Raw genomic sequence first — 27,649 nt, forward strand, 5'->3', positions numbered from 1 at the left:
TGGTTTAAAAGTGCTGTTAGCTTCCCCTCCTGAAGGTGGACTGGTGTAGAACTGGTCTAACTGTAGCTCCTGATGGGGGACTGGTTTAAAAGTGCTGTTAGCTTCCCCTCCTGAAGGTGGACTGGTGTATAACTGGTCTAACTGTAGCTCCTGAAGGTGGACTGGTGTGGAACTGGTCTAACTGTAGCTCCTGATGGGGGACTGGTTTAAAACTGCTGTTAGCTTCCCCTCCTGAAGGTGGACTGGTGTAGAACTGGTCTAACTGTAGCTCCTGATGGGGGACTGGTTTAAAACTGCTGTTAGCTTCCCCTCCTGAAGGTGGACTGGTGTAGAACTGGTCTAACTGTAGCTCCTGATGGGGGACTGGTTTAAAAGTGCTGTTAGCTTCCCCTCCTGAAGGTGGACTGGTGTAGACCTGGTCTAACTGTAGCTGCTGATGGTGGACTGGTTTAAAAGTGCTGTTAGCTTCCCCTCCTGAAGGTGGACTGGTGTAGAACTGGTCTAACTGTAGCTCCTGATGGTGGACTGGTTTAAAAGTGGTGTTAGCTTCCCCTCCTGAAGGTGGACTGGTGTTGAACTGGTCTAACTGTAGCTCCTGATGGGGGACTGGTTTAAAAGTGCTGTTAGCTTCCCCTCCTGAAGGTGGACTGGTGTAGAACTGGTCTAACTGTAGCTCCTGATGGGGGACTGGTTTAAAAGTGCTGTTAGCTTCCCCTCCTGAAGGTGGACTGGTGTAGAACTGGTCTAACTGTAGCTCCTGATGGTGGACTGGTTTAAAAGTGGTGTTAGCTTCCCCTCCTGAAGGTGGACTGGTGTTGAACTGGTCTAACTGTAGCTCCTGATGGGGGACTGGTGTGGAACTGGTCTAACTGTAGCTCCTGATGGGGGACTGGTTTAAAAGTGCTGTTAGCTTCCCCTCCTGAAGGTGGACTGGTGTAGAACTGGTCTAACTGTAGCTCCTGATGGGGGACTGGTTTAAAAGTGCTGTTAGCTTCCCCTCCTGAAGGTGGACTGGTGTATAACTGGTCTAACTGTAGCTCCTGAAGGTGGACTGGTGTGGAACTGGTCTAACTGTAGCTCCTGATGGGGGACTGGTTTAAAACTGCTGTTAGCTTCCCCTCCTGAAGGTGGACTGGTGTAGAACTGGTCTAACTGTAGCTCCTGATGGGGGACTGGTTTAAAACTGCTGTTAGCTTCCCCTCCTGAAGGTGGACTGGTGTAGAACTGGTCTAACTGTAGCTCCTGATGGGGGACTGGTTTAAAAGTGCTGTTAGCTTCCCCTCCTGAAGGTGGACTGGTGTAGACCTGGTCTAACTGTAGCTGCTGATGGTGGACTGGTTTAAAAGTGCTGTTAGCTTCCCCTCCTGAAGGTGGACTGGTGTAGAACTGGTCTAACTGTAGCTCCTGATGGTGGACTGGTTTAAAAGTGGTGTTAGCTTCCCCTCCTGAAGGTGGACTGGTGTTGAACTGGTCTAACTGTAGCTCCTGATGGGGGACTGGTTTAAAAGTGCTGTTAGCTTCCCCTCCTGAAGGTGGACTGGTGTAGAACTGGTCTAACTGTAGCTCCTGATGGGGGACTGGTTTAAAAGTGCTGTTAGCTTCCCCTCCTGAAGGTGGACTGGTGTAGAACTGGTCTAACTGTAGCTCCTGATGGTGGACTGGTTTAAAAGTGGTGTTAGCTTCCCCTCCTGAAGGTGGACTGGTGTAGAACTGGTCTAACTGTAGCTCCTGATGGGGGACTGGTTTAAAAGTGCTGTTAGCTTCCCCTCCTGAAGGTGGACTGGTGTTGAACTGGTCTAACTGTAGCTCCTGATGGGGGACTGGTTTAAAAGTGCTGTTAGCTTCCCCTCCTGAAGGTGGACTGGTGTAGAACTGGTCTAACTGTAGCTCCTGATGGGGGACTGGTTTAAAAGTGCTGTTAGCTTCCCCTCCTGAAGGTGGACTGGTGTAGAACTGGTCTAACTGTAGCTCCTGATGGGGGACTGGTTTAAAAGTGCTGTTAGCTTCCCCTCCTGAAGGTGGACTGGTGTAGAACTGGTCTAACTGTAGCTCCTGATGGGGGACTGGTTTAAAAGTGCTGTTAGCTTCCCCTCCTGAAGGTGGACTGGTGTATAACTGGTCTAACTGTAGCTCCTGAAGGTGGACTGGTGTGGAACTGGTCTAACTGTAGCTCCTGATGGTGGACTGGTGTAGAACTGGTCTAACTGTAGCTCCTGATGGGGGACTGGTTTAAAACTGCTGTTAGCTTCCCCTCCTGAAGGTGGACTGGTGTAGAACTGGTCTAACTGTAGCTCCTGATGGGGGACTGGTTTAAAAGTGCTGTTAGCTTCCCCTCCTGAAGGTGGACTGGTGTAGACCTGGTCTAACTGTAGCTGCTGATGGTGGACTGGTTTAAAAGTGCTGTTAGCTTCCCCTCCTGAAGGTGGACTGGTGTAGAACTGGTCTAACTGTAGCTCCTGATGGTGGACTGGTTTAAAAGTGGTGTTAGCTTCCCCTCCTGAAGGTGGACTGGTGTTGAACTGGTCTAACTGTAGCTCCTGATGGGGGACTGGTTTAAAAGTGCTGTTAGCTTCCCCTCCTGAAGGTGGACTGGTGTAGACCTGGTCTAACTGTAGCTGCTGATGGTGGACTGGTTTAAAAGTGCTGTTAGCTTCCCCTCCTGAAGGTGGACTGGTGTAGAACTGGTCTAACTGTAGCTCCTGATGGTGGACTGGTTTAAAAGTGGTGTTAGCTTCCCCTCCTGAAGGTGGACTGGTGTTGAACTGGTCTAACTGTAGCTCCTGATGGGGGACTGGTTTAAAAGTGCTGTTAGCTTCCCCTCCTGAAGGTGGACTGGTGTAGAACTGGTCTAACTGTAGCTCCTGATGGGGGACTGGTTTAAAAGTGCTGTTAGCTTCCCCTCCTGAAGGTGGACTGGTGTAGAACTGGTCTAACTGTAGCTCCTGATGGTGGACTGGTTTAAAAGTGGTGTTAGCTTCCCCTCCTGAAGGTGGACTGGTGTAGAACTGGTCTAACTGTAGCTCCTGATGGGGGACTGGTTTAAAAGTGCTGTTAGCTTCCCCTCCTGAAGGTGGACTGGTGTAGAACTGGTCTAACTGTAGCTCCTGATGGGGGACTGGTTTAAAAGTGCTGTTAGCTTCCCCTCCTGAAGGTGGACTGGTGTAGAACTGGTCTAACTGTAGCTCCTGATGGGGGACTGGTTTAAAAGTGCTGTTAGCTTCCCCTCCTGATGGTGGACTGGTTTAAAAGTGGTGTTAGCTTCCTCCCCTGATGCTACGCTGCTGTTAGCGGTACCTCCTCTGAACTGCTTACCGATGACCTTGACGATGCCAGTGGTCTTCACGTCCTCCTGGCCCTCCACCTCGCAGGTGTAGGAGCCGGAGTCCTCCTCCATGGCGTTCTGGATGGTGATGGCGTGCTGCATGCCGATGATATTGATGGCCACCTTGCCGGCCTTCTTCTTCAGCAGCGCCCCGTTCCTCTTCCAGACCACCTCGCGCTCCTTGTTCAGCTCGCAGGTCAGGTACATGGGCTGGCTCTTGATACAGGAGGTCTCCGGGTCCAGGTCCTTCACCCACTTCACCGGCAGCTCTGCACAAACACACCTGTTACCAGACTGCACGCACTGCCTCTCACACACTGCCCTGTCTGTATTACTACTACTACTAATAATATAATAACATTTATATTTAAATATACTTATCCATATACTAAATATACCCTATACACTTTAAACACGATGTTATCTCAAGGTGCTTTTGCTGCAGCACAGCGCCCTCTAGTGGTGGACACACGTCCTGTTTGACAGTTACTGTGAGTTTTAGTTCAGACACCTTTTTGTTGTTGAAGGCTGCACACTTTGATATACCTCAGTCTTTGAGAAGGTACAATCTGTAGGTGTTTTGTTTAGACAGACATTTAACATCTTCTGCAACCTTCATGTGGCCTTATTACACGGCCTAGTTCAATACTCGATTGTGATTGGTTGTTGATACTTGATAACAGACTGCTAACCAAAATAGTGACGGCTGCTGAGGAGGATCAAGAAAAGAGGTTAAAAGACAGCAACTTCAGAGAAATCACCGGAACAACACAGACAGGAAGTAAACACTAACGGGAGCCGCGGAAGAAGACGGACGATCGGCGATTTTTAAGTCAATGAAATCATTTTCAATCAGTATCTGGAGTCAAGCTGTTGGTTTATGTAGTTGTGGCCGTGCAACAAGCGGAACAGTGTGCAGCGAGGCGGGGGCCGGGAAGACCTTAACGACCCCCGCCTCGCTGCACATGATGTTTATTTACTTCTGTTTGTGTTGTTGGATGGATGCTGAAGATTCATATTCCATACTTCTACATAAGTCTACAGATCTCTCAAACTGAAAACTTGTTCTTGCTCTTACAGAAGGCTGGCTTGTTTGAATCGATGTATTGCCCTGGACATGTATGTAATAATATGTATTGCACTAAGTTATTGTCTTTTCTTTTAGTATTAAAGTTTAAGTACTATTTAAGTTTCAATTTCACAACGCTTCATCCAAAGACCTAAAGTCAGCTCCCTGAGCCGTGTGTAAGGCGTGCTGAGGCCTAACGGCGTCATAAAGTAGGTCCAGCCCCCGAGGGCCCTGGGCTGCGGACAGAAACCACCTCAGACCGTCCTCGAATGAATCGGTGTTTACCTTCCACCACCAGCTTGGCGGTGCATGTGATTTCCTTGCCGGCGTTCCTGGCGACGCAGGTGTAATCGCCGGTGTCCGACAGCTGCACGTCGATGATGTTCAGCTTGCGGTCTTTGCCGTCAGCGGTGAACTTGTGCTTGGGGCCCTCGCGCAGGTTGGTGCCGTCCTTCATCCAGGTGGCGATGGCGGTGGAGGGCGACACCTCGCACTCGAACACGGCGGAGGATCCGATGGACTCGGCCTCCAGCAGCAAGATGTCCTTGATCTTCTTCACGAACTTCAGAGGCACCGCCTTCAGCTTGAACCCTCCGAAGGGATCCTCCGGGGGGGTCGGGCCTCTTCCTCCGGTCTTCAGGCCGCGGCCTCTGCCGGCATCACCGGGAGACGGGGTCTGTCTCGCTGCAAGGCCACAGACACAATGTTACTTACTCATATCAGACTGCACACAGAGGGAAGGCTTGGAGACTCTGAGCCTACCGTAGGTAAGACGTGGAAGTAACATAGCACAGGGTTAGGGTAAAGAGTGTGAAGCGTACAGTCGCTCTGTTGAGCTGCTGCAGGGTTACCAAAGAACACAACAACACAAACAACACACCACACAGAGAGGAAGACACCTACCTGTGCTACTGCAGAACATAAAGACAATATAAGCATTGATTTCAGCCAAATGCAGTGTTTCTATTGGCTGACACCAGTGTGGTAGAGCTGCCTCTAATGATGCTTATATGAGGCTATAAAACATCAGAACTTCTCAGTCCGATGGGATTTGTCTGAACGTCTAAAGAGAAACTGAAAACAGACTTTCATCTCAAACTTTAAAATGACTCAAATCACTAAATGATGGAATAGTTGAAGTCTGTCTTAGGTCGCAGCCCTAGAGTGTATGAATGCAAAGATGCCTGGTGACTGGTATGTGATACTACTTCCTGGTACCTCTACAGTAGCAGACGTACAAGAGGTTTGCCTCAAAGACAACAGGACTCCACAGATTTACGTAGAAAAAGCTTGGGGCCAGAAGATGAGAAGCTGAACACACACACACATTAGGTTGTGTAAGAAAGGACAGACAAGAAGACACCCAAAGAGAAGGGTTAGTACACAAACTACTGTATATCAGTGCATACCCCCGAGTCCTCGGCCTCGGCCCTTTGGCGCCTCCTCTGGCGGTTTTCCATCTGAACGAGAGACAAGAGGAGTTTAGAGTTCCTCTGAAGATGCAGCAGAAACAAGACTAAGATGTCCACATTCACAGACATGAGGACATTGAAAGGACACTTCTCAGCGAAGAGGACAGAGATGGACAGAATAAAAGGACCACAAGATGAGGGAATATGCAAAACACTATACGCTGAAGCTAAGGTAATATTGGAAGGACAACATGAGGACTGCACGGCGATGAAGAGGATGAAGAAGATGGAGTAGATATTCACGGATGAAAGAATAATGGGAGTGAGGACGGGAATTGAGAAGTGTCTCTTCCAAGTTCCCGTCCCTGAATGGGACAAGATGAAGACAAACATGAATGGACGATGCAGGAAAAGGACAAACTAGAAAGGTACTAGTTGTTGTGAAAGACATGATGAAGACACATTGAGGACATACATTCAAACAGACATTATCTGATCACTGAGACGAAGACGAAGATGAGTATTAATGGGGTAGGGATGGGAATCGAGAACTGGTTGTTCTTATTGACGCGTTCCAAAGGCTTTGCACCTAGTCGTTTACAAGGAACCGATCTTACAATCCCCCTCCCTAAGTGGGACAAGATGAAGACAAACATGTGTGGAGGACACGATGAACACATTGAGGACACACATGAAAGGACAGCGTCTCGTGGAAGAATGGCGGATGAATACATGAGCTGCAGATGGCGTGATGAGGATTAGATGAGTTTAGAGATGGATGAAGGGGCTCCAGAGTCCTCAGACGTCGGCCTCGGTCTCACCTCGTCTGGCGCCTGGCATGCCGGGAGTCTGCCGCTCCCCGTCCACGGCTTCCCCCTCCCAGTCCTCGGGGGGGACCAGCTCCCAGCCCCAGGCCTCGTCCTCCTCCTCGCCCTCCTTCACCTCCGCCTCCTCTTCAAACACCTCCTCCTCCGGCTGGGTGGGAACCTTCTGCATCTGCACGGCCCCGGGGGAAACCTCCTTCCCCAGTGGGATCCTTCCTCGACCGGGAGCTTCCTCCGGTGGGCTTTTCCTCGGGGTCTTTTTGAGTGTGACAGCTTCAACTGAGTCTTTCGGTGAAATCGTTGTTTCCACCCTAGGCGATGGAGTCTTCCTCAGCTCGGCCTTCTTCAGCTGCTCGATGGGTTTCACAGCTTTTTCTTCGTCTACCTTATCTTTACCGGCTCTTGGCGAGTGAGTCTTTTTGAGCTCGACAGCTTTCTTTAAGATGTCTGCTGGTTTCTGTGGGGTGTCTTTCTTCCCCGGTGGACTGGCCTTCCTGTCTGGAGCCGCTTCCTCTTCCTCGTCATCCTTTTGGGGTGTTGCAGTCTTTTCTACTTTCTTAAGATCTTTAGGAGCTTCCTCACTTGGAGCTAGACGGGGTACCTTTGTATCCACAGGTTTCTTTTTCTCTGCCTCGGACGCTTCCTCTGGCTTCTCTTTCGGCTTGGTGAAAGGCTTCAACATGACCTGGTCTTTGCCGACGTCAGCAGGGACTTCTGGACTCGAGTGGGCGGGTTGGTCTTCGCTGTGTTTTATCGCAGCTGCAGGGTGACCTATCTGAGGCGTCTTGACTCTCTTGTATGGAGTGCGTTCGGTGTCTGTCTTTGCCTCGGCTTCTTCCGTAGACTTGGCCGGTTCAGGGGCTTCAGGTTTCTTAGGTGTTTCAAAAGGTTTCAAAGTCACTGCTTCTTGCTCCTCATCTTTCTTTGGCAACTTCTTTATTTTCTTTTTAGAAAAATCTGGTTCTGGTTCTTCCTCTTCTGGTGCTTTAGGGGTTCGGGTCCACCTGGACTTCTCATCTTCTGTCTCAAGTTCCTCCGGTTCCTCCATGTGACCCGAGTCAGGCGAGTCTTCAGCGGCGGTAAAGACTCGTTCAGGCCTTACCACCGTGAGCAGCTCTCGATCCTCTCGATGGCGAAGTTTCTGAACGCTCAGCTCGGAATCGTAATGCCTCGTCACTTCACATTTTTGAGTGATGACCTCCTTCTCTGGCTCTTTGGGCTTAGTTGGCACCTTTTTCAGCTGGATCCTTTGCGGTTCTTCTTCTGGTTTCCCTGACTTCTCAAAGGGTTTCAGTTTGGTTGAGTCTTTCTTTTCATCGGCCTTTGGCAGTTTGGTTATTTTCTTCTTCTCAGCCTTTGGCACCTCAGGTTCTTCCTCTTTTTGAGATGTTGGAGTTCTTGTCCATCCTACTTGTTCTGTTGTTTTCACTGTAACTGTTACCCTCTCAGCTTCCTCAAACTGGCCTAACTGAGCCGTCTGCTCCTCCGCCGTGAAGACTCGCTCGGTCCTCCCGAGGGTGATTATCTCTCGATCATCTCTCTCGTGAAGTCCGTGAACCACCAGCTCTACGTCCTGGAGCTTCGTCACTTCTGCTTTATGGGTTACGACCTGTTTCTCAGGCTCTGGAGGTTTCACCAGGACCTTCTTCAACTTAACGACCTCCGGCTCCTTCTCTTTGGGTCCTCGGAGAACCCTACTCTTCAACGTAGGAGATTCAGGGGTTTTCGTCTCCTGAACGGGGATCTTACCCTTTTGCTTAAGAGCCTCGGACGCTTCCTCTGGCTTCTCTTTCGGCTTGGTGAAAGGCTTCAACATGACCTGGTCTTTGCCGACGTCAGCAGGGACTTCTGGACTCGAGTGGGCGGGTTGGTCTTCGCTGTGTTTTATCGCAGCTGCAGGGTGACCTATCTGAGGCGTCTTGACTCTCTCGTATGGAGTGCGTTCGGTGTCTGTCTTTGCCTCGGCTTCTTCCGTAGACTTGGCCGGTTCAGGGGCTTCAGGTTTCTTAGGTGTTTCAAAAGGTTTCAAAGTCACTGCTTCTTGCTCCTCATCTTTCTTTGGCAACTTCTTTATTTTCTTTTTAGAAAAATCTGGTTCTGGTTCTTCCTCTTCTGGTGCTTTAGGGGTTCGGGTCCACCTGGACTTCTCATCTTCTGTCTCAAGTTCCTCCGGTTCCTCCATGTGACCCGAGTCAGGCGAGTCTTCAGCGGCGGTAAAGACTCGTTCAGGCCTTACCACCGTGAGCAGCTCTCGGTCCTCTCGATGGCGAAGTTTCTGAACGCTCAGCTCGGAATCGTAATGCCTCGTCACTTCACATTTTTGAGTGATGACCTCCTTCTCTGGCTCTTTGGGCTTAGTTGGCACCTTTTTCAGCTGGATCCTTTGCGGTTCTTCTTCTGGTTTCCCTGACTTCTCAAAGGGTTTCAGTTTGGTTGAGTCTTTCTTTTCATCGGCCTTTGGCAGTTTGGTTATTTTCTTCTTCTCAGCCTTTGGCACCTCAGGTTCTTCCTCTTTTTGAGATGTTGGAGTTCTTGTCCATCCTACTTGTTCTGTTGTTTTCACTGTAACTGTTACCCTCTCAGCTTCCTCAAACTGGCCTAACTGAGCCGTCTGCTCCTCCGCCGTGAAGACTCGCTCGGTCCTCCCGAGGGTGATTATCTCTCGATCATCTCTCTCGTGAAGTCCGTGAACCACCAGCTCTACGTCCTGGAGCTTCGTCACTTCTGCTTTATGGGTTACGACCTGTTTCTCAGGCTCTGGAGGTTTCACCAGGACCTTCTTCAACTTAACGACCTCCGGCTCCTTCTCTTTGGGTCCTCGGACAACCCTACTCTTCAACGTAGGAGATTCAGGGGTTTTCGTCTCCTGAACGGGGATCTTACCCTTTGGCTTAAGAGCGGTCACTGTGGTTGAGGCAGTAAATACATTCACAAACAGGGAACTCAACATGTCATCTTCACAACACAGGACTCACACCACTCCAACATGTAAAACAAGAGATATGTTGTTTGTAAGAGAATCACTAATATGGCAGGATGTCTACCTGTAGTTGGTCCAGGCGCTGAAACTGGTCCCTTGTCTGCAATCATTTAAAAGAGATAGAAACAAGTCAAGACAATACAAACCAAAGAAGGTTAATGTGTTTGTTCAGACTGGAGTCGAGAAAGTGTGGCATGCGTTAGTTACAGTAACGTAACTTTGAACGCACCAAGAGATTATTTTGAAGGTTATTTGGACTCTTTTTAACATGTATAGTTAATATGAAACACTTGCATTAAACAAACATTAGGTTGACAGTGAAAGACAGAACTAGGCATTAAAGGCATGTCTCCAATCAAAGCTCAGATGGCCGTTTATGAAGACTGAAGCGTCCCATAAGACGCGCTTTAAAGCCGGGACAAACACAAGAGATCTTCATCAACATATTGAACATAGATGAGAGCTACGGAAGAAGCGTTACCTTCAGGCGGAGAGGCTGCCGGCGAGGCCCGCACGCCCGGTGGGGAGGGTGTCTTGGCCACCGGTGAGACTTGAGCTACAAGAAGGCCAACTTGATTAAAGATCTGGTCAACAAGATACTGACACAAGTGAACTACCCAGACAGTTAAAGAATGTAGACCAACAGAGGACACACAGCTAAAGGACACACAGAAGAACTACCTGCTGGAGTCTTTGGTGCAGACGCTTTCTTTTCCTCTGGAGGAGACACTTAGGAGCACAAGATAGCAAAGGTCACGAACAAGACACATTCGACAGATAACAGAGGAGTCAGAACACATTCGACAGATTCAAGATGTTAAGAGAGGAGTCAGAACACATTCGACAGATAAGAGAGGAGTCAGAACACATTCGACAGATTCAAGATGTTAAGAGAGGAGTCAGAACACATTCGACAGATAAGAGAGGAGTCAGAACACATTCGACAGACTCAAGACGTTAAGAGAGGAGTCAGAACACATTCGACAGATAAGAGAGGAGTCAGAACACATTCGACAGATAAGAGAGGAGTCAGAACACATTCGACAGATTCAAGATGTTAAGAGAGGAGTCAGAACACATTCGACAGATAAGAGAGGAGTCAGAACACATTCGACAGACTCAAGACGTTAAGAGAGGAGTCAGAACACATTCGACAGACTCAAGACGTTAAGAGAGGAGTCAGAACATACGAACGGTCTCTGTCTCCAGACACAACACGAACAGAAGACAGATGTGAAAAGGTGAAAGGACTACCTGCACGCGGAGCGGCTTTAGCTGCAGGAGCTGCAGCCTTCGGTGCAGGCGCTTCCTTTTCCTCCGGACGAGACACTTTAACATATAAGATGCCAGGTCATGACCAACACAACAACACGCTCAATGAAGGACAGACAGATGAGACTGAGGGCGATCAGTCAGCTCAGAAGACACAGACGGACATTTAGCTCACAGCAACATACTGACGAAGGAGTATACCTGCAGGAGGAGCACGCTTCTGTGCCGGAGCTGAAGCTGCAGCTGGTTTCCTGTCCTCTGGCGGAGACGCTTTGGGAACACAAGATGCCAAGGTCAAGACCAAGACGACAGTCGGTGGAAACACAAGCAGTGACAGAAGAAGAACACACACAGAAGAGGACACAGACTCTTGAGCTTCACACAGCGTGTAGTGAGCGGACTACCTGCAGGAGGAGAAGACTTTGGTGCAGCTGGTTTCCTGTCCTCTGGCGGAGACGCTTTGGGAACACAACCAAGATTACGACCACGAAAAAACATGGTCAATCAAGAAGACACAAACACGCATGAGACAACGAGCAAGGCGTACTGTGACATGCGGGTAAAGGAACCGTCAGGGGTATAGTGTGTGTGTATAGTGTGTGTGTATAGTGTGTGTGTGCAGTGAGGGTCTTTAAGAGGGTTGGTCTATGGCGACCACGAGCCTTCGCGGCTCTAATAAGAATACCTGTCTGAAGAGTTTGTTCTTTGCTCTTCTTTGCTTTCTCGTCACCTTCTCTTGGAGAGCTTCTTCCTTCTTGGGCAGAGTCCACCTCCGGGCTGAATACCGTGTGTTCCAGGGAAGCAGCTGTTTTAAAGACAAGAGCTTCTTCTTCAGGGACAGGAGGCTCCTTCTTCTGTGGTGGCTCTGCAGGAGTTTGACTTGGAGCCACCTCAGGTTTAGTGACAGGCTTCTTCTGTGGTGGCTCTGCAGGAGTTTGACTTGGAGCCACCTCAGGTTTAGTGACAGGCTTCTTCTGTGGTGGCTCTGCAGGAGTTTGACTTGGAGCCACCTCAGGTTTAGTGACAGGCTTCTTCTGTGGTGGCACTGCAGGTGTTTGACTTGGAGCCACCTCAGGTTTAGTGACAGGCTTCTTCTGTGGTGGCTCTGCAGGAGTTTGACTTGGAGCCACCTCAGGTTTAGTGACAGGCTTCTTCTGTGGTGGCTCTGCAGGAGTTTGACTTGGAGCCACCTCAGGTTTAGTGACAGGCTTCTTCTGTGGTGGCTCTGCAGGAGTTTGACTTGGAGCCACCTCAGGTTTAGTGACAGGCTTCTTCTGTGGTGGCACTGCAGCTGTTTGACTTGGAGCCACCTCAGGTTTAGTGACAGGCTTCTTCTGTGGTGGCACTTCTTCAGGAGAAGCTTTGGGACGTTTAGGAGAGGTCTTCTCTGTAGGCAAAACAGCTTCTTTTGGTGGTGAAATGTCTTTCTCAAGGTAGACTGCTCTCTCAGGCGGAGGGATACGAATTGGTGCAGGGCAGGACACTTCTGTACTTGCTGGTATGGATCCTGTTGCTGGATTCAGTTCTTCTTCAAAGGACTCGTCTGCAGACACAGGGGTCGGTTTTTCCAGAGGTACAGCATCTTCTAGACCGGCACAGATTTCTTCCATCTCCCTAGTAATCATGACTTCCTTTTTGGGAGGAGAAGGAGTGCTTTGAGTTGGGACTTGGGGTGTGTCATGTTCAAGAGGAATGGCGACTTCTTTAGGCTCCTTTGGGGCAGTGACTTCTTTAGATGGAGAAGAGGTTTTGGGTTTAACAAGATCCTCCATTTGCAGTTCTTCAATGTCTTCATAGTGTACCGGTACAGCTTCCACACGTGTTTTCTGTTGAGTTTTCTTGTAGGACGGTACCTCTTTTTGGGATGTGGATCCAGTGTCAGGAGGAATAACGTCTTGCTTCGTGGGACGAGTTACTTCAGGTGGAGTCGTGTTTTCTCTTCCTGATGGAAAATGTTCAGTTTTCTTTAGGGTAGGAGGGACAGACCTAGAAGACCATTCTTCTGTCTGCTTTAACACTTGGTCTTCTGGTTTTTCAACCTCATCTTCTGGCTCTTCGACTTGCTGACCCCGGGCGTGTCCTGAAGAAACCTCGTCCCTTTTCTGCCGTCTTATTTCTCGTTTTTCTACCACCGACTCCCTCACCTCCACTGCCATCTCATACGTCCTGACTTCCTCTGTCAGAGAGATTCTCTCTACTTGAAGCGTCCTCAGAGACGACTTCCTGCTGTCTTCAAACTCGTCTGTTGTTTCCTTAAGATCCCTCATCTGGGGAACTGTTATTTTTAAGATTTCACCCAAGATTGAAGATTTGCACCATGGAGCGGTGGCCAAGAGAAAGACACAAGACAAGAACCATCAAGACACAGAAACACAGACTTCAGTGTGACATGTATTCTGCTGCGAGCCTAAGTGTAGTGAATGACGGCCTCTCTACGTCGACTAGTACTTCTAGAAGGAATAAACTAATCTACATCCTGGAACAAATGAATACAATAAGTCAAACTACGAAACAGTGACGCACATTAGCTGGAGCTGTGGTTTCCTGCGGTATCTCCCTTTGTGTTGGTAACTGATATGATGCAACATGTCGCCACACATGACAGAACACACATCAACTTTTAGCTAATGGATAAGAATAGTAATACATAAGAATACCGAGTTAGAAGACCAAGATGAAGAAGGATTAGTTCATAAGAGGTTCAGATTTGTCTACCTGGTTGCAGAGGCTGTTGAGCCGGAAGAGTTTGCTTTGGTGTTTCCAAGTCTTCAGGAACTTTCTTTGGTGCTTCAGGAACCTTCTTTGGTGCTTCAGGAACCTTCTTTGGTGCTTCAGGAACCTTCTTTGGTGCTTCAGGAACCTTCTTTGGTTCTTCAGGAACCTTCTTTGGTTCTTCTGGAACTTTCTTTGGTGCTTCAGGAACCTTCTTTGGTTCTTCTGGAACTTTCTTTGGTGCTTCAGGAACCTTCTTTGGTTCTTCTTGGGCCTTCATTGGTTCTCCTCTGACTTGCTTCTGTGCTTCAGGAACCTTCTTTGGTTCTTCTGGAACTTTCTTTGGTGCTTCAGGAACCTTCTTTGGTTCTTCTGGAACTTTCTTTGGTGCTTCAGGAACCTTCATTGGTTCTCCTCTGACTTGCTTCTGTGCTTCAGGAACCTTCTTTGGTGCTTCAGGAACCCTCTGTGTTTCTTCCAGAACCTTCCCTGGTGTTTCTGGCTCCATTTTCCTTGGAGCTTCAGATGTCTTCAGCTCTGAGAGAACTTTGAATAACATTAATGCAAAAGATGATTAACTTATCAAGAGCATTTTAAAAGTGCCAGTATCACTCTAACGAGTGCTCAAAGATCTTCAAAGAAGACATTTCGGAACGATTACATTCCATTTAAAGCAGAACAGGAGAAACAGACTTGAACATGAGAAACGGCACAAACAGGAAACAGAAGAAGGACCAGTGAGGAACGTCTCGGTACCTTTGGTTGGAGCCGCTTCAGCCTTGGGGGAAGGAACCGTTGGTGCAGACGGCTGAACTACAGGCTCCTCTGGTCTGGGTTCTTCCCACACTTAAGAGAACACGATGTAAAGTTTAACCAACAGGTGAAGAGCAAGGCTAGGTGAAGAAGAACACTCTGAACGAGTGAAGGAGGACTCTAAAGATATCAGTACCTTTAGCACGACCAGGTTCTGCTGATGGGGGGGTAACCTTTGCTGCAGACGGCTGAACTACAGCTGCTTCAGGCTGTGGACGTTCTGCGGCTTTAAAGAACATTATGTTCAGTAAGATACTGGTACAACATTACAGTCCACTCTAACGAGTGCTGCTACACAAGCACAACACAAGTCAAAGAGTTCACAGACGGTCCCAGACCTGGGGTTGTCTTCAGAACATTAAGAGCTTTTTCTCCACATTTATCAGAAGATTATTCTAGAAACTAGCTGGAGCTTGTAGGCAAAACATTACAGCAAAGGTTCCCAACACTCAAGAACCACGTTGAAGAGTTATACCTGCAGATCACAGCAACATGGAACCAACAACCAGAAAGACTGGGCTAAAGAACGTCTTTCTCCAACAGAAGAATAAGTGTACTTTACCTCTGGCTTTAGGGGCTTCTTGAGGTGTCTTTGCTCCAGCCTTGGCTTCTTTAGTTTCAGTGTTCAGCTCTTTGGGTTCCTCCGCCCTCGCTCTGGGCTCGGGGGGAGTGGTCTTTGGCTTGACTGAAGGTTTTGGTTGGTCAGGTTCCGGAGAGAGCTTTCTGGGAACCTTTTGTTCAGGTTCTTCAAGGTTAACAGAGAAACAGGTAAAGAAGAGGTGAAGAAAGAAGGACAACAGACAGAACATCAAGATACATTAACAACAGACGGACGAACGGACAGACGACGATGCTCTGAACGCATCTGAGGAAGATCAGCAGAGACTCTTGAACAACATGAAGCTTTACTGACAGCAACAAACAATCTTTGTAAATAAATAAATATATATAGTATAAAAAAGAAATTCATTAATTTGTTTACATATTCCCGTTTGGCGTAAAGACAGTGAGCCGACAAAGACTCTAAGAGGACAGACAGATCAGATGAGATCAAAGCAGATAGAATAAGATGGGTCTGGGTGTTACCTGCTGATCGGTCGGCGTCTCCTCGCCTTGGCTCGTCCTTCGTCTTCATCGCTTCAGATTCTTTAAAATATTATCACCATGTCAGATTTGTGATCAACGATAACATCGAGAACTCATCAAGAGATTTCAATACAGACAGAACAACAAGAGGAGGTACATGAAAGACAAACAGGAAGTGGGTATCATTTAAGAGAATAAAAGCGGTATGTGCAGATACCTCTGAAGGCAGCTGAAGATCTCTGAGCCTCCGAACTGAAAGCCTCAGACACTGAGGAGAAGAGAGGCAACGTTAACACACTGGGGGGGGGGGGAGGCAGAAGAGGGGGAAGAGGAGGAGGAGGAGGAAGAGGAGGAAGGATAAGACTGCTCTACGGAAAGAGAGAAGCTTCGAGAAGCAGCAGGAAGCGTTTCAGGACAAACACCACGAGCGGCCTGATGTCTACAGCCTCTAGCAGTGAGACAGGTGAAGAGGACATTACCTGAAGACACGTCTCCTGTCTCTGTCCACTCGCCTGTCTCTCCTACTGCCTGTCTCACTCCTGCAGGGAGGACAACTAACTTAGAGACAGACAGGTGTATAACGATGTGAGAAAGACAGGTAGAGACAGACAGGTGTATAACGATGTGAGAAAGACAGGGAGAGACAGACAGGTGTATAACGATGTGAGAAAGACAGGGAGAGACAGACAGGTGTATAACGATGTGAGAAAGACAGGTAGAGACAGACAGGTGTATAACGATGTGAGAAAGAAAGGTAGAGACAGACAGGTGTATAACGATGTGAGAAAGACAGGTAGAGACAGACAGGTGTATAACGATGTGAGAAAGAAAGGTAGAGACAGACAGGTGTATAACGATGTGAGAAAGACAGGGAGAGACAGACAGGTAATTGAAGCTGTCAGACAGACAGCTGTAGACAGACAGGTAATTGAAGATGATTGTTAACGGGTTCACTGGTTGTTAACGGGTTCACACGATGGGAGGAGTTTGCGTTGGTGATGGATGACAGTAATGATACAGAAGAATATTATCGAGTCACGGTTATTCAGCAGGATGGCGTTCAGGACGCAGTCTTCATAAACCGTTAGTATTCAGCAGGATGGCGTTTAGGACGGAGTCTTCATAAACCGTTAGTATTCAGCAGGATGGCGTTCAGGACGGAGTCTTCATAAACCGTTAGTATTCAGCAGGATGGCGTTCAGGACGGAGTCTTCATAAACCGTTAGTATTCAGCAGGATGGCGTTCAGGACGCAGTCTTCATAAACCGTTAGTATTCAGCAGGATGGCGTTCAGGACGCAGTCTTCATAAACCGTTAGTACTCAGCAGGATGGCGTTTAGGACGGAGTCTTCATAAACCGTTAGTATTCAGCAGGATGGCGTTCAGGACGGAGTCTTCATAAACCGTTAGTATTCAGCAGGATGGCGTTTAGGACGCAGTCTTCAGAAACCGTTAGTATTCAGCAGGATGGCGTTCAGGACGGAGTCTTCATAAACCGTTAGTATTCAGCAGGATGGCGTTTAGGACGGAGTCTTCAGAAACCGTTAGTATTCAGCAGGATGGCGTTTAGGACGGAGTCTTCATAAACCGTTAGTATTCAGCAGGATGGCGTTTAGGACGGAGTCTTCATAAACCGTTAGTACTCAGCAGGATGGCGTTTAGGACGGAGTCTTCATAAACCGTTAGTATTCAGCAGGATGGCGTTCAGGACGCAGTCTTCAGAAACCGTTAGTACTCAGCAGGATGGCGTTTAGGACGGAGTCTTCATAAACCGTTAGTATTCAGCAGGATGGCGTTTAGGACGGAGTCTTCAGAAACCGTTAGTACTCAGCAGGATGGCGTTTAGGACGCAGTCTTCATAAACCGTTAGTATTCAGCAGGATGGCGTTTAGGACGGAGTCTTCAGAAACCGTTAGTACTCAGCAGGATGGCGTTTAGGACGGAGTCTTCATAAACCGTTAGTATTCAGCAGGATGGCGTTTAGGACGGAGTCTTCATAAACCGTTAGTATTCAGCAGGATGGCGTTCAGGACGCAGTCTTCAGAAACCGTTAGTATTCAGCAGGATGGCGTTCAGGACGCAGTCTTCAGAAACCGTTAGTATTCAGCAGGATGGCGTTCAGGACGCAGTCTTCATAAACCGTTAGTACTCATGGTTAAATATTATGAATGAAAAGCTGCTGTACCTGTCACCGTCCGCTCTTCGTGGAGATAAGACTGAGAGGAATCTTTGGCAGAAGAAGATATTAATGAGAATATGTTTTTATATTGGGATAGAAAGAGTTGTAAGAGAGACAGGAAGTCTCACCTCTAACGAACAGACAGGCAGCGCCGGGGAGCTGAAGGGAGTCGGGGACGTCTGCGGGTCGAACAGCACCGTTAACATTAACTCACAACATCTGACTAGATCTGTTTGAAGCCAAAGTCCACGGTTCCTCCCTTTCTAAATACCAGTCAGCCGATATCGCTTTAATATATAGAATATATTATTTTGCACTTTCACGTTAAATATTATTTAGACCAGATTGCAATACCCAAGTATTTGTGGATACTCTTTATATCATAAGCGTAGTCTGTTACATAATACGAATAAACACAAAGCAACTGATAGAACTTTGAAGGCCTAGCGAGGACTGTGTCCTTCAGCTTGGAATGAAGGGGAGGAAGTCTGACTGGCTGTCTTTAATGAAAGTACTCACCCTGAGGGGCGCTGCCTGAGCCCACCTCTGCGGAGACAACATGAAGTTAGACGTTTCGTTACTTAACTTCAATTCAAACTAAAGATAGCGTTAGTGTTTACGGACCTCGGCCCGACAGGAAGAGCTCGGCCGAGCTGCGAGCTTCGCCCAGAGCGTCGACCCTGGCGATGACCGAGTACACGCCTACAGAGTACAGCATCATTTATTACCACATCTCGTTCTGCCGTGACATCCCACTTCCCCACCAGGCTGTACTACGACATCTACGTCGCCGCTAACCGCGCCTTAGCATTGCACTTTTAGCTGGAGCCATTGTTTTATCGCTTTGTGTGTGTTTTTGTGTGTTAAATGTGAGGCACTTTGAATTGCCTCTGTGCTGGAACCTCCGCACATGACCACCAGCTCTTACGTGTTGGCACTTCCTGTGTCCAGTGGCATTGCTATAACCCCAGCTGTATCAACCGTTACTTGCCAAATAAACTGTTTCTAAGGTTTTATACAAACTGTTATTGAGTTATTAACAGTTCTTCCAGCAGGCATGGAACTCACTATGTGGATTAGCAACATGTGGCTGCTCGCTAACAGAGGTGTGCAGTGTGGATGATCCCTAAGTAAACTCCCTGCTTCCAAGCTGGCAGCGCTAAAGCTGAGGAGTCGAGGCGTACGGGTTGGAACAGGAAGTGCAGAAAGGGCCTCATCAGGTGATTGGATAGACATGTGAATCTCTCAATGTGAAATGAATCGATATCAATGGTCAGATGCTGCGGTTTAGGACAGACCTTCGTCCTCCGCTGTCACGTTGACGATGGTCATGAAGTGGCGGCGGCCGTCCGTCCTGAACTCGTACTTCGGGCTCTCGCTGAGCTCCCATGATCCTTTGTACCACGCCACGGAGGCGTGGTCGAAACCCAGCTCGCACTCGAAGGTGGCGCGATGGCGCTCGCTCACTTCGATGCTCCGGATGCTTTTGGTGAACTGGATCTGGTCCCCTGAACCACCCGGGTCAGAAGAGAGGGGTTTGAGGCAGAGCCAGAGGGGGCGAGAGAAACACTGAACACAAGCACACACAGGGCAGCGAGGAACACAGGCAAGAGGGAGGAGCTAAAGGAAGCAGAGGAACCGAGTCAAGCACACTGGATGTAGAGGCAGAGGAACCCAGAATGAGGAGACGAACAACACATCCAAGATGACAGGTACACATGTGAAGAGGTCAGTGGGGGTTAGCTCGGCCCGCTCACCTGGTGGTAAGAAAAGGCTACAGACAGGAAGCGGCCGCTCTCTGTGGACAGGAAGTGAGTGCGTACCTGTGACGGTGAGCTTGGCGTTGGAGATGTGCGGTCCACAGACCACCCGGTAGTTGCCCTGGTCCTGGTCCGAGCACGTCTTGATCTTCAGGAAGTGGCGTTCGCCCTCGCTGCCGATGTCGTACCGGTCTCCGGCCTCCAGCTTCTGCGTGCCTTTGTACCAGGTGAGGCAGATCTCGGGGTAGTTGATGCGCAGGCGGCACTGGAAGGTGGCGCTCTGGCTCTCCGGAGCCGACTGGTCGCTGATGTCCTCGAGGACCGTCACCGGCTGGGAGGACAAACAACCCAATGAATCCACTTCCCTCGGAACCACGTAGGGTTAGTTTAGGAATGCATTCTCACAACAGGCCGACTTCTTTTAAAGGCCTCCTATTATACTGTGTTAGGCAGATATCACAGGTCTCAGATACAAGGACATGACTCTGAAGCATCCTGCTCCAAACCCCACACAGATCCTTGTAGCCCCCCCCCCTCTCTTCCAGCTGTTACTAAGGACATGACTCTGAAGCATCCTGCTCCAAACCCCAATCAGGTCCTTGTAGCCCCCCCCTCTCTTCCAGCTGTTACTAAGGACATGTCTCTGAAGTGTCCTGCTCCAAACCCCAAACAGGTCCTTGTAGCCCCCCCTCTCTCTTCCAGCTGTTACTAAGGACATGACTCTGAAGCATCCTGCTCCAAACCCCAATCAGGTCCTTGTAGCCCCCCCTCTCTCTTCCAGCTGTTACTAAGGACATGACTCTGAAGCATCCTGCTCCAAACCCCAATCAGGTCCTTGTAGCCCCCCCCTCTCTTCCAGCTGTTACTAAGGACATGACTCTGAAGCATCCTGCTCCAAACCCCAAACAGGTCCTTGTAGCCCCCCCTCTCTCTTCCAGCTGTTACTAAGGACATGACTCTGAAGCATCCTGCTCCAAACCCCACACAGATCCTTGTAGCCCCCCCCTCTCTTCCAGCTGTTACTAAGGACATGTCTCTGAAGTGTCCTGCTCCTAACCCCAAACAGGTCCTTGTAGCCCCCCCCTCTCTCTTCCAGCTGTTACTAAGGACATGACTCTGAAGTGTCCTGCTCCTAACCCCAAACAGGTCCTTGTAGCCCCCCCCTCTCTTCCAGCTGTTACTAAGGACATGTCTCTGAAGTGTCCTGCTCCAAACCCCAAACAGGTCCTTGTAGCCCCCCCCCTCTCTCTTCCAGCTGTTACTAAGGACATGACTCTGAAGTGTCCTGCTCCAAACCCCAAACAGGTCCTTGTAGCCCCCCCCCTCTCTTCCAGCTGTTACTAAGGACATGACTCTGAAGTGTCCTGCTCCAAACCCCAAACAGGTCCTTGTAGCCCCCCCCCCCTCTCTTCCAGCTGTTACTAAGGACATGTCTCTGAAGTGTCCTGCTCCAAACCCCAAACAGGTCCTTGTAGCCCCCCCCCTCTCTTCCAGCTGTTACTAAGGACATGTCTCTGAAGTGTCCTGCTCCAAACCCCAAACAGATGTAGAGAAGACATCACTTATACACCGGGGACATACCGGGGACACACCGGGACACACCGGGGGGACACCGGACACACACACCGGGGACACACTGGGACACACCGGGGACACACGGGACACACACCGAGGACACACACCGGGGACACACACAGACACACCGGGACACACCGGGGACACACGGGAGACACGGAGGACACACCGGGACACACCGGGGACACACGGGGGACACACGGGGGACACGGAGGACACACCGGGACACACCGGGGACACACTGGGGACACACCGGGGACACACCGGGACACATGGTGCATTTTGACCACAGGAGACCTTTAAAGTAACTCGTTTGCACGATTCTAATGATGGCATGTACATCAGGTTCTGCGTGTGGTACCTCGGTGTGGACGCGTCCCTCCAGCTGCTGGATGAGGCGAGCCATGTCCTCTTCCTCCACCTGGCCTCCATGCTCGACTTCCTGCAGAGATACAGAGACAACATGTCCTCATTCACCACTCTGATAGCTACTTTCAAAAGGGAAGCAGGCGTCGTCTTTCTCCGACAGCACGATAAGCACACCACCAAGTCATTCCTCGTACGTGTTACCCTGCCAGGTATCGAACCTGCTTCTGATCAATATGGAGACACCGCATGCTCACGTAGCCTAGCATTAGCTTAGCATGGGGTAGACACAGCTGGCCTCGCTGTGTCTCTGCACGGCCGCTGTAGGGATGCTGTGTTCCCGTGTTGGACCCTGAAGGCAGCATCTACCTGGTCCAATAGCAGACCAGGGGACAGGAAGTGAAACGAAGACCATTTTCTTTACCACTTTCCCGCTCTCCATGTCCTTCTCCCTCTTCAGGAACTCCATGGCCTGCAGGATGGTGCGGAAGTCGTGGATGCCGTGCTCCTGCAGGATCTTCTCGTAGTCTTTGGGGTTCTGTCCTCTCAGCAGGTCCACGATGTTCAAGTCTCCTTCCTTCTTGGGACTCTTCTGCTTCGAGGGAGTCCTGGGAAACATCAAGAACAATGAGATGTGAGAACTCTCAGGTCCTCTGCTAGTAAAGAGGACGGAGTTCTTCCTCAAGGTCAACTTCTCATTTATCCTCAAAGACCATCTAAAGAAACTCGTGTTTACTCAATTGGAGTCAGAGGGAACTTCGCTAGAAACACGTCTCACGCCGTGGTCTACGGTGCGAAAGCTCTCCAGCTGTGTACTGTATGTTGCTCTGTTGGGGGAGGAGCCTGTACCTACAGTGTTGCTGCATGCTGCTCTGTTGGGGGAGGAGCCTGTACCTACAGTGTTGCTGCATGCTGCTCTGTTGGGGGAGGAGCCTGTACCTACAGTGTTGCTGCATGCTGCTCTGTTGGGGGAGGAGCCTGTACCTACAGTGTTGCTGCATGCTGCTCTGTTGGGGGAGGAGCCTGTACCTACAGTGTTGCTGCATGCTGCTCTGTTGGGGGAGGAGCCTGTACCTACAGTGTTGCTGCATGCTGCTCTGTTGGGGGAGGAGCCTGTACCTACAGTGTTGCTGCATGCTGCTCTGTTGGGGGAGGAGCCTGTACCTACAGTGTTGCTGCATGCTGCTCTGTTGGGGGAGGAGCCTGTACCTACAGTGTTGCTGCATGCTGCTCTGTTGGGGGAGGAGCCTGTACCTACAGTGTTGCTGCATGCTGCTCTGTTGGGGGAGGAGCCTGTACCTACAGTGTTGCTGCTGAGCACATGATGAGAAAGACTGGAAATAGCTTTAGAACTTGTAACTATATTTAGGTTGTTTCTCAAACCGATGTGTTGCTCTTAGCGTACTACAGCCCCTGCAGTGTGTCTGTCTGTATCTCTCATAAAGCATGTTTCCGTACTTCTTCAGCCGGGTCCGGATGTCTCCCAGTCCCGCTGTCTCCTCCTTCTTGCTGACCTCCAGGTCGGCGCTGCTCTCGATCTCTCCGTGTTTGCTGGTGGCGACGCAGCGGTACTGACCCGAGTCCGACTTGGTCACCTCTCTGATCTCCATCTTGGCGTCCTGGCCCTTCTGCTCGATGGAGATGCGACCACCGGGGGTGATCTGCCTCCACTTGCCCTTCATCCACTTCACGCTGGGGATCGGGTCTCCGCTGATCTTAGCGATGAAGGTGGCGGTGCCCTCTGCAGAGGAGACACGAAGAACATGAAGGGGCGTACACTTCCTCCTGACCGAGTGGGGTAGGTAGGTGGGTAGGTAGGTGGGTAGGTAGTTGGGTAGTTAGGTAGGTAGGTGGGTAGGTGGGTAGGTGGGTAGGTAGGTGGGTGGGTAGGTGGGTAGGTAGGTAGGTAGGTAGGTAGGTAGGTAGGTAGGTAGGTAGGTAGGTAGGTAGGTAGGTGGGTAGGTAGGTAGGTGGGTAGGTGGGGTAGGTGGGTAGGTAGGTAGGTGGGTAGGTGGGTAGGTAGGTAGGTAGGTGGGTGGGTAGGTGGGTAGGTAGGTAGGTAGGTGGGTAGGTGGGTAGGTAGGTAGGTAGGTGGGTAGGTAGGTGGGTAGGTGGGTAGGTAGGTGGGTAGGTAGTTGGGTAGTTAGGTAGGTAGGTGGGTAGGTGGGTAGGTGGGTAGGTAGGTGGGGGGTAGGTGGGTAGGTAGGTAGGTAGGTAGGTAGGTAGGTAGGTAGGTAGGTAGGTAGGTAGGTAGGTAGGTGGGTAGGTGGGTAGGTAGGTAGGTGGGTAGGTGGGTAGGTGGGTAGGTAGGTAGGTGGGTAGGTGGGTAGGTAGGTAGGTAGGTGGGTGGGTAGGTGGGTAGGTAGGTAGGTAGGTGGGTAGGTGGGTAGGTAGGTAGGTAGGTGGGTAGGTAGGTGGGTAGGTGGGTAGGTAGGTAGGTGGGTAGGTGGGTAGGTAGGTAGGTAGGTAGGTGGGTAGGTAGGTGGGGTAGGTGGGTAGGTAGGTAGGTAGGTAGGTAGGTGGGTGGGTAGGTAGGTGGGTAGGTAGGTGGGTGGGTAGGTGGGTAGGTAGGTGGGTAGGTGGGTAGGTAGGTAGGTAGGTAGGTAGGTAGGTAGGTAGGTAGGTAGGTAGGTAGGTAGGTGGGTAGGTAGGTAGGTAGGTAGGTAGGTAGGTAGGTAGGTAGGTAGGTAGGTAGGTAGGTGAGTAGGTGGGTGGGTAGGTAGGTGGGTAGGTAAGTAGGTGGGTAGGTGGGTGGGTAGGTAGGTAGGTGGTTAGGTGGGTAGGTGGGGTAGTTAGGTAGGGGGTGGGTAGGTGGGTGGGTAGGTAGGTAGGTAGGTAGGTAGGTGGGTAGGTAGGTAGGTGGGTAGGTAGTTGGGTAGGTAGGGTGGGTAGGTGGGTAGGTGGGTAGGTAGGTAGGTAGGTGGGTAGGTGGGTAGGTAGGTAGGTAGGTGGGTGGTTAGGTAGGTGGGTAGTTAGGTAGGTGGGTGGGTAGGTAGGTGGGTAGTTAGGTAGGTGGGTGGGTGGGTAGGTGGGTGGGGTAGGTAGGTAGGTGGGTGGGTGGGTAGGTGGGTAGGTAGGTAGGTGGGTGGGTGGATAGGTAGGTGGGTGGGTGGGTAGGTGGGTAGTTAGGTAGGTGGGTGGGTAGGTAGGTGGGTAGGTGGGTAGGTGGGTAGTTAGGTAGGTGGGTGGGTAGGTGGGTAGGTAGGTACTCAAGCTATGTAGCAGTGAGTTCTCTGCCATATGTTTCACAAACGGCATTCCACTTACTCTCAGTGGCAGAAACCGTCTGCAGTTCCTCGATGAAGAACAGGTTGTCCAGCCTCTTGACGGGCGCGGCTGCAGCCGGGGCGGCGGCTGAAGCTGGGGCGGCGGCTGCAGCCGGGGCGTTGTCCAGCCTCTTGACAGGCGCGGCTGCAGCTGGGGCGGCGGCTGCAGCTGGGGCGGCGGCTGCAGCCGGGGCGGCGGCTGCAGCCGGGGCGGCGGCTGCCTCCCGGGGGGAAACCTTCACTCCTGAGTCTGAAGAGAAATCATGACCAGGTGAGTCCGGCATAAGGAGGGGGACTCGTTAACGGGAACTTTGGTTTTAAGTTATAACCATAAACCTTAAACCCACAATATTTAAAATGTGTGCTTTGGAGGTAAACAAACAGTAAAATATGTCACTTTTTGAACAGATTGTAAACTGTGCAAGGCTTTTATCAGAAAGTTGAAGGAACAATAAGCTTATCCGCAAATGTACTTTCAGTAAATGACATGGTAAGACACAAGGAATCCATGTATTATTCCTATTCTATATTATCTTAGCTAAAGGATCACAAAGCACCAAAACACATGCTCCTGGTTAATCATATATGCGGCCGGGGAACAAACCGCCGGACTGAGAAGGTGTGTTCGATCATGAAAAGCCTACCTCTCACGGTGACCTTGGACTTGCAGAAGTTGCTGCCGGTGGCGTTGGAGGCCTTGCAGAGGTAATCCCCAGCCTCGCTCTTTGAGGCCGGGCTGACCTCCAGACAGGCCGACCCGCCAACAAACGTGATGCGAGTGTTCCCGCTGGACTTCAGCTCCCTCCTGTCCTTCATCCAGTGGATGTTCAGAGGAGGGGAGCCGGTCACATGACACTTCAGGCTCAGCTTCTCGCCCTCGTTCACCGTCACCGGCTCCAGAGGAACATCGAACTTGGGAGCCTGGTCAGTTTCTGGAGGAGAGGCGGGGAAGAAGGGTTTGAAAGTGGAACTGGACGGGCATCTCCTGCAGACCTAAACGTCTTTGTGTTTCAGTCTTCATTGACCTAAACCTGAAAGGAACCCAACTCCACAGCCGTCAGAAACACCCTCCAGCTGCTGGGAGTTCGGTGCACAGGCTGGAGAACTGTGTCCTGGATTAAACGTTCATTTGAACCAGCAACCAAGCTAGTATCTTCCTCCACATTTCCCAGTGCTTGATTACAAAAATACATTCTTTGCATCCATACAAGTTATCTTCTCTGCACAAAACATATTTGTGAGAATATGTACAGTGGCCAAAGAACAGAACACGGATCCTTCAGTGTCCTCTTATATAACTGTGCAACTTCCTGGAGTACTAATGCTAACACAATCCTCCGCTGCTGTACAGATGCAGCTTGTGTTATCTGACTGTGCTCACCTCCTGCGGACATGAAGATCTATTCAGGGTAGACATGTTGGGCTTTACCTGATTGCCCTTTCAGAGGAACACACTACAGCCAATCATCAGTAGACTATAGAGATGAATGAACCGATATACCTGTGATGTTCAGAGTCACCCGACAGGAAGCCTTGCCGGCCTCGTTGGACGCCTCGCAGGAGTACACGCCGCCGTCAGAGCTGCTGGAGTCTCTGACGGATATCACGGCCACGTTGTTCTCCAAGCTCATGGCGTATTTGTCGGAGCCGTAGATCTGGTTTGCTGTCCTTGTACCAGGTGATGCTCAGCGGCTGCGAGCCGGACACCCGAGCCTCCATCTTCACCGTCTTACCCACAGAATCCATCATGGACTCCGAGGGCCTCTTGGTGAAGTTGGGAGGGACTTTGGGTCCTGTTATCGGGGAGAGGGGAGAGAAAGTCAGGCCATGTTTTGACAGTGGGAAGGGGTTTCACAATTCAGATCATCATCACGAGGCCACCGGGCCTTCACAGAGCATCTGGGAGAACAGAGAGCCACTTCGGACGACATACAAACAACCTGCAACATACAAGCGAGCGAATAAAGAACAACACACAGACTAAAAAACCCTTTTAAAGCAAGCACATATTCAAATGATCCATCCACAACAATGTGGACCACACACTCTGAAGGACCTTCAAACCTTAAGTATAATCTGTATCTGTTCAAACCAACAACCACAAGTTAGCCATGAACACGCCAACAGAATAACCCGGGATTTGAGACGTCATCAAATTCCCTTCGTGTTACCAACGGAGACAAGACCACAGGAAACGAGAACTACACCGAACGTTAGGGTTAGTTACGGGAACCACACGGGGGACGTTTGTACAGCGTTACCTATTTTAACGTTTCGCGTGACAGGTGTCACTGCCTTCGGCATTGGAAATTTCGCACGTGTATTTCCCGGCCGAGGCAGCCCTGTCGCCGTTGAGGACCTCCAGAGTGCCGGTGGAGGCGGGTGGTGTTGACGTTGTAGAGGTAAGAAGCCCAGATCAGCTTGTCATCCTTCTTCCACGTCACGTAGACCCTCTGGCTGCCGGAGTACGAGCACTGCAGCTTCAGAGGCTCACCCAGCTGGTGGCTCACGTCCGCCAGCTTCTTCACAAAGCGTACGGGCTCTGAGAGAAGCAAGGCGGAGGTCAGTCGAACATGCGGAGGACACGCTATGAGTCTGGAAGTATCCGCTGGACTCCGTGGATGTTCTCATGCGTAGAAAGAGAGGCTATGTGAATGCTGGACGTTTACCTGTACGTGAAGCAATAGAGCGCTCAGGCCTATGTGAGTGGTTACCTGGAGGTGTTGTTAACGTCATGCATGAACTGCAAGCAGGCTGCGTTAGCGTTACCTAGTTTGACCTCGGCGTGGCAGACGTCGGTTCCCGCGGCGTTCGACAGTTCACACGTGTATTTTCCTGCGGCCTCTTCGCGGTCGCTGTTGAGGACCTCCAGGACGCAGCAATCTTTGGTGGTCTTAACGTTTGTACTTGTATGAAGCCCAGATGAGTTTACCGTCTTTCTTCCAGGTGACGCTCATCCTCTGGCTCCCGGTGTACGTACACCTGAGGCTCAGCGGTTCACCGAGTCTGAGAG

General features: G+C 50.3%; 1 protein-coding gene across 1 annotated transcript in view; it reads right to left on the reverse strand.

Annotated features, from left to right (window-relative positions):
* Positions 1–27,649, reverse strand: part of LOC117442195 (titin-like) — a 193,814-nt gene that overhangs the window by 79,645 nt on the left and 86,520 nt on the right. Inside the window, 28 exon segments of the mRNA XM_071202368.1 lie at positions 3,313–3,591; positions 4,677–5,075; positions 5,801–5,851; positions 6,625–9,531; positions 9,672–9,707; positions 10,089–10,163; positions 10,289–10,336; positions 10,862–10,936; positions 11,081–11,149; positions 11,284–11,337; positions 13,595–14,137; positions 14,348–14,437; positions 14,541–14,630; positions 14,967–15,149; positions 15,491–15,550; positions 15,708–15,758; positions 15,970–16,029; positions 17,676–17,717; positions 17,798–17,848; positions 18,189–18,215; positions 18,294–18,371; positions 18,968–19,177; positions 19,493–19,760; positions 21,366–21,446; positions 21,795–21,978; positions 22,829–23,111; positions 24,638–24,767; positions 25,288–25,568. Of these exon segments, the coding sequence (XP_071058469.1) occupies positions 3,313–3,591; positions 4,677–5,075; positions 5,801–5,851; positions 6,625–9,531; positions 9,672–9,707; positions 10,089–10,163; positions 10,289–10,336; positions 10,862–10,936; positions 11,081–11,149; positions 11,284–11,337; positions 13,595–14,137; positions 14,348–14,437; positions 14,541–14,630; positions 14,967–15,149; positions 15,491–15,550; positions 15,708–15,758; positions 15,970–16,029; positions 17,676–17,717; positions 17,798–17,848; positions 18,189–18,215; positions 18,294–18,371; positions 18,968–19,177; positions 19,493–19,760; positions 21,366–21,446; positions 21,795–21,978; positions 22,829–23,111; positions 24,638–24,767; positions 25,288–25,568 (6,705 nt within the window).

This window comes from Pseudochaenichthys georgianus, unplaced genomic scaffold (genome assembly GCF_902827115.2).
Source record: "Pseudochaenichthys georgianus unplaced genomic scaffold, fPseGeo1.2 scaffold_335_arrow_ctg1, whole genome shotgun sequence".
Taxonomy (NCBI): domain Eukaryota; kingdom Metazoa; phylum Chordata; class Actinopteri; order Perciformes; family Channichthyidae; genus Pseudochaenichthys; species Pseudochaenichthys georgianus.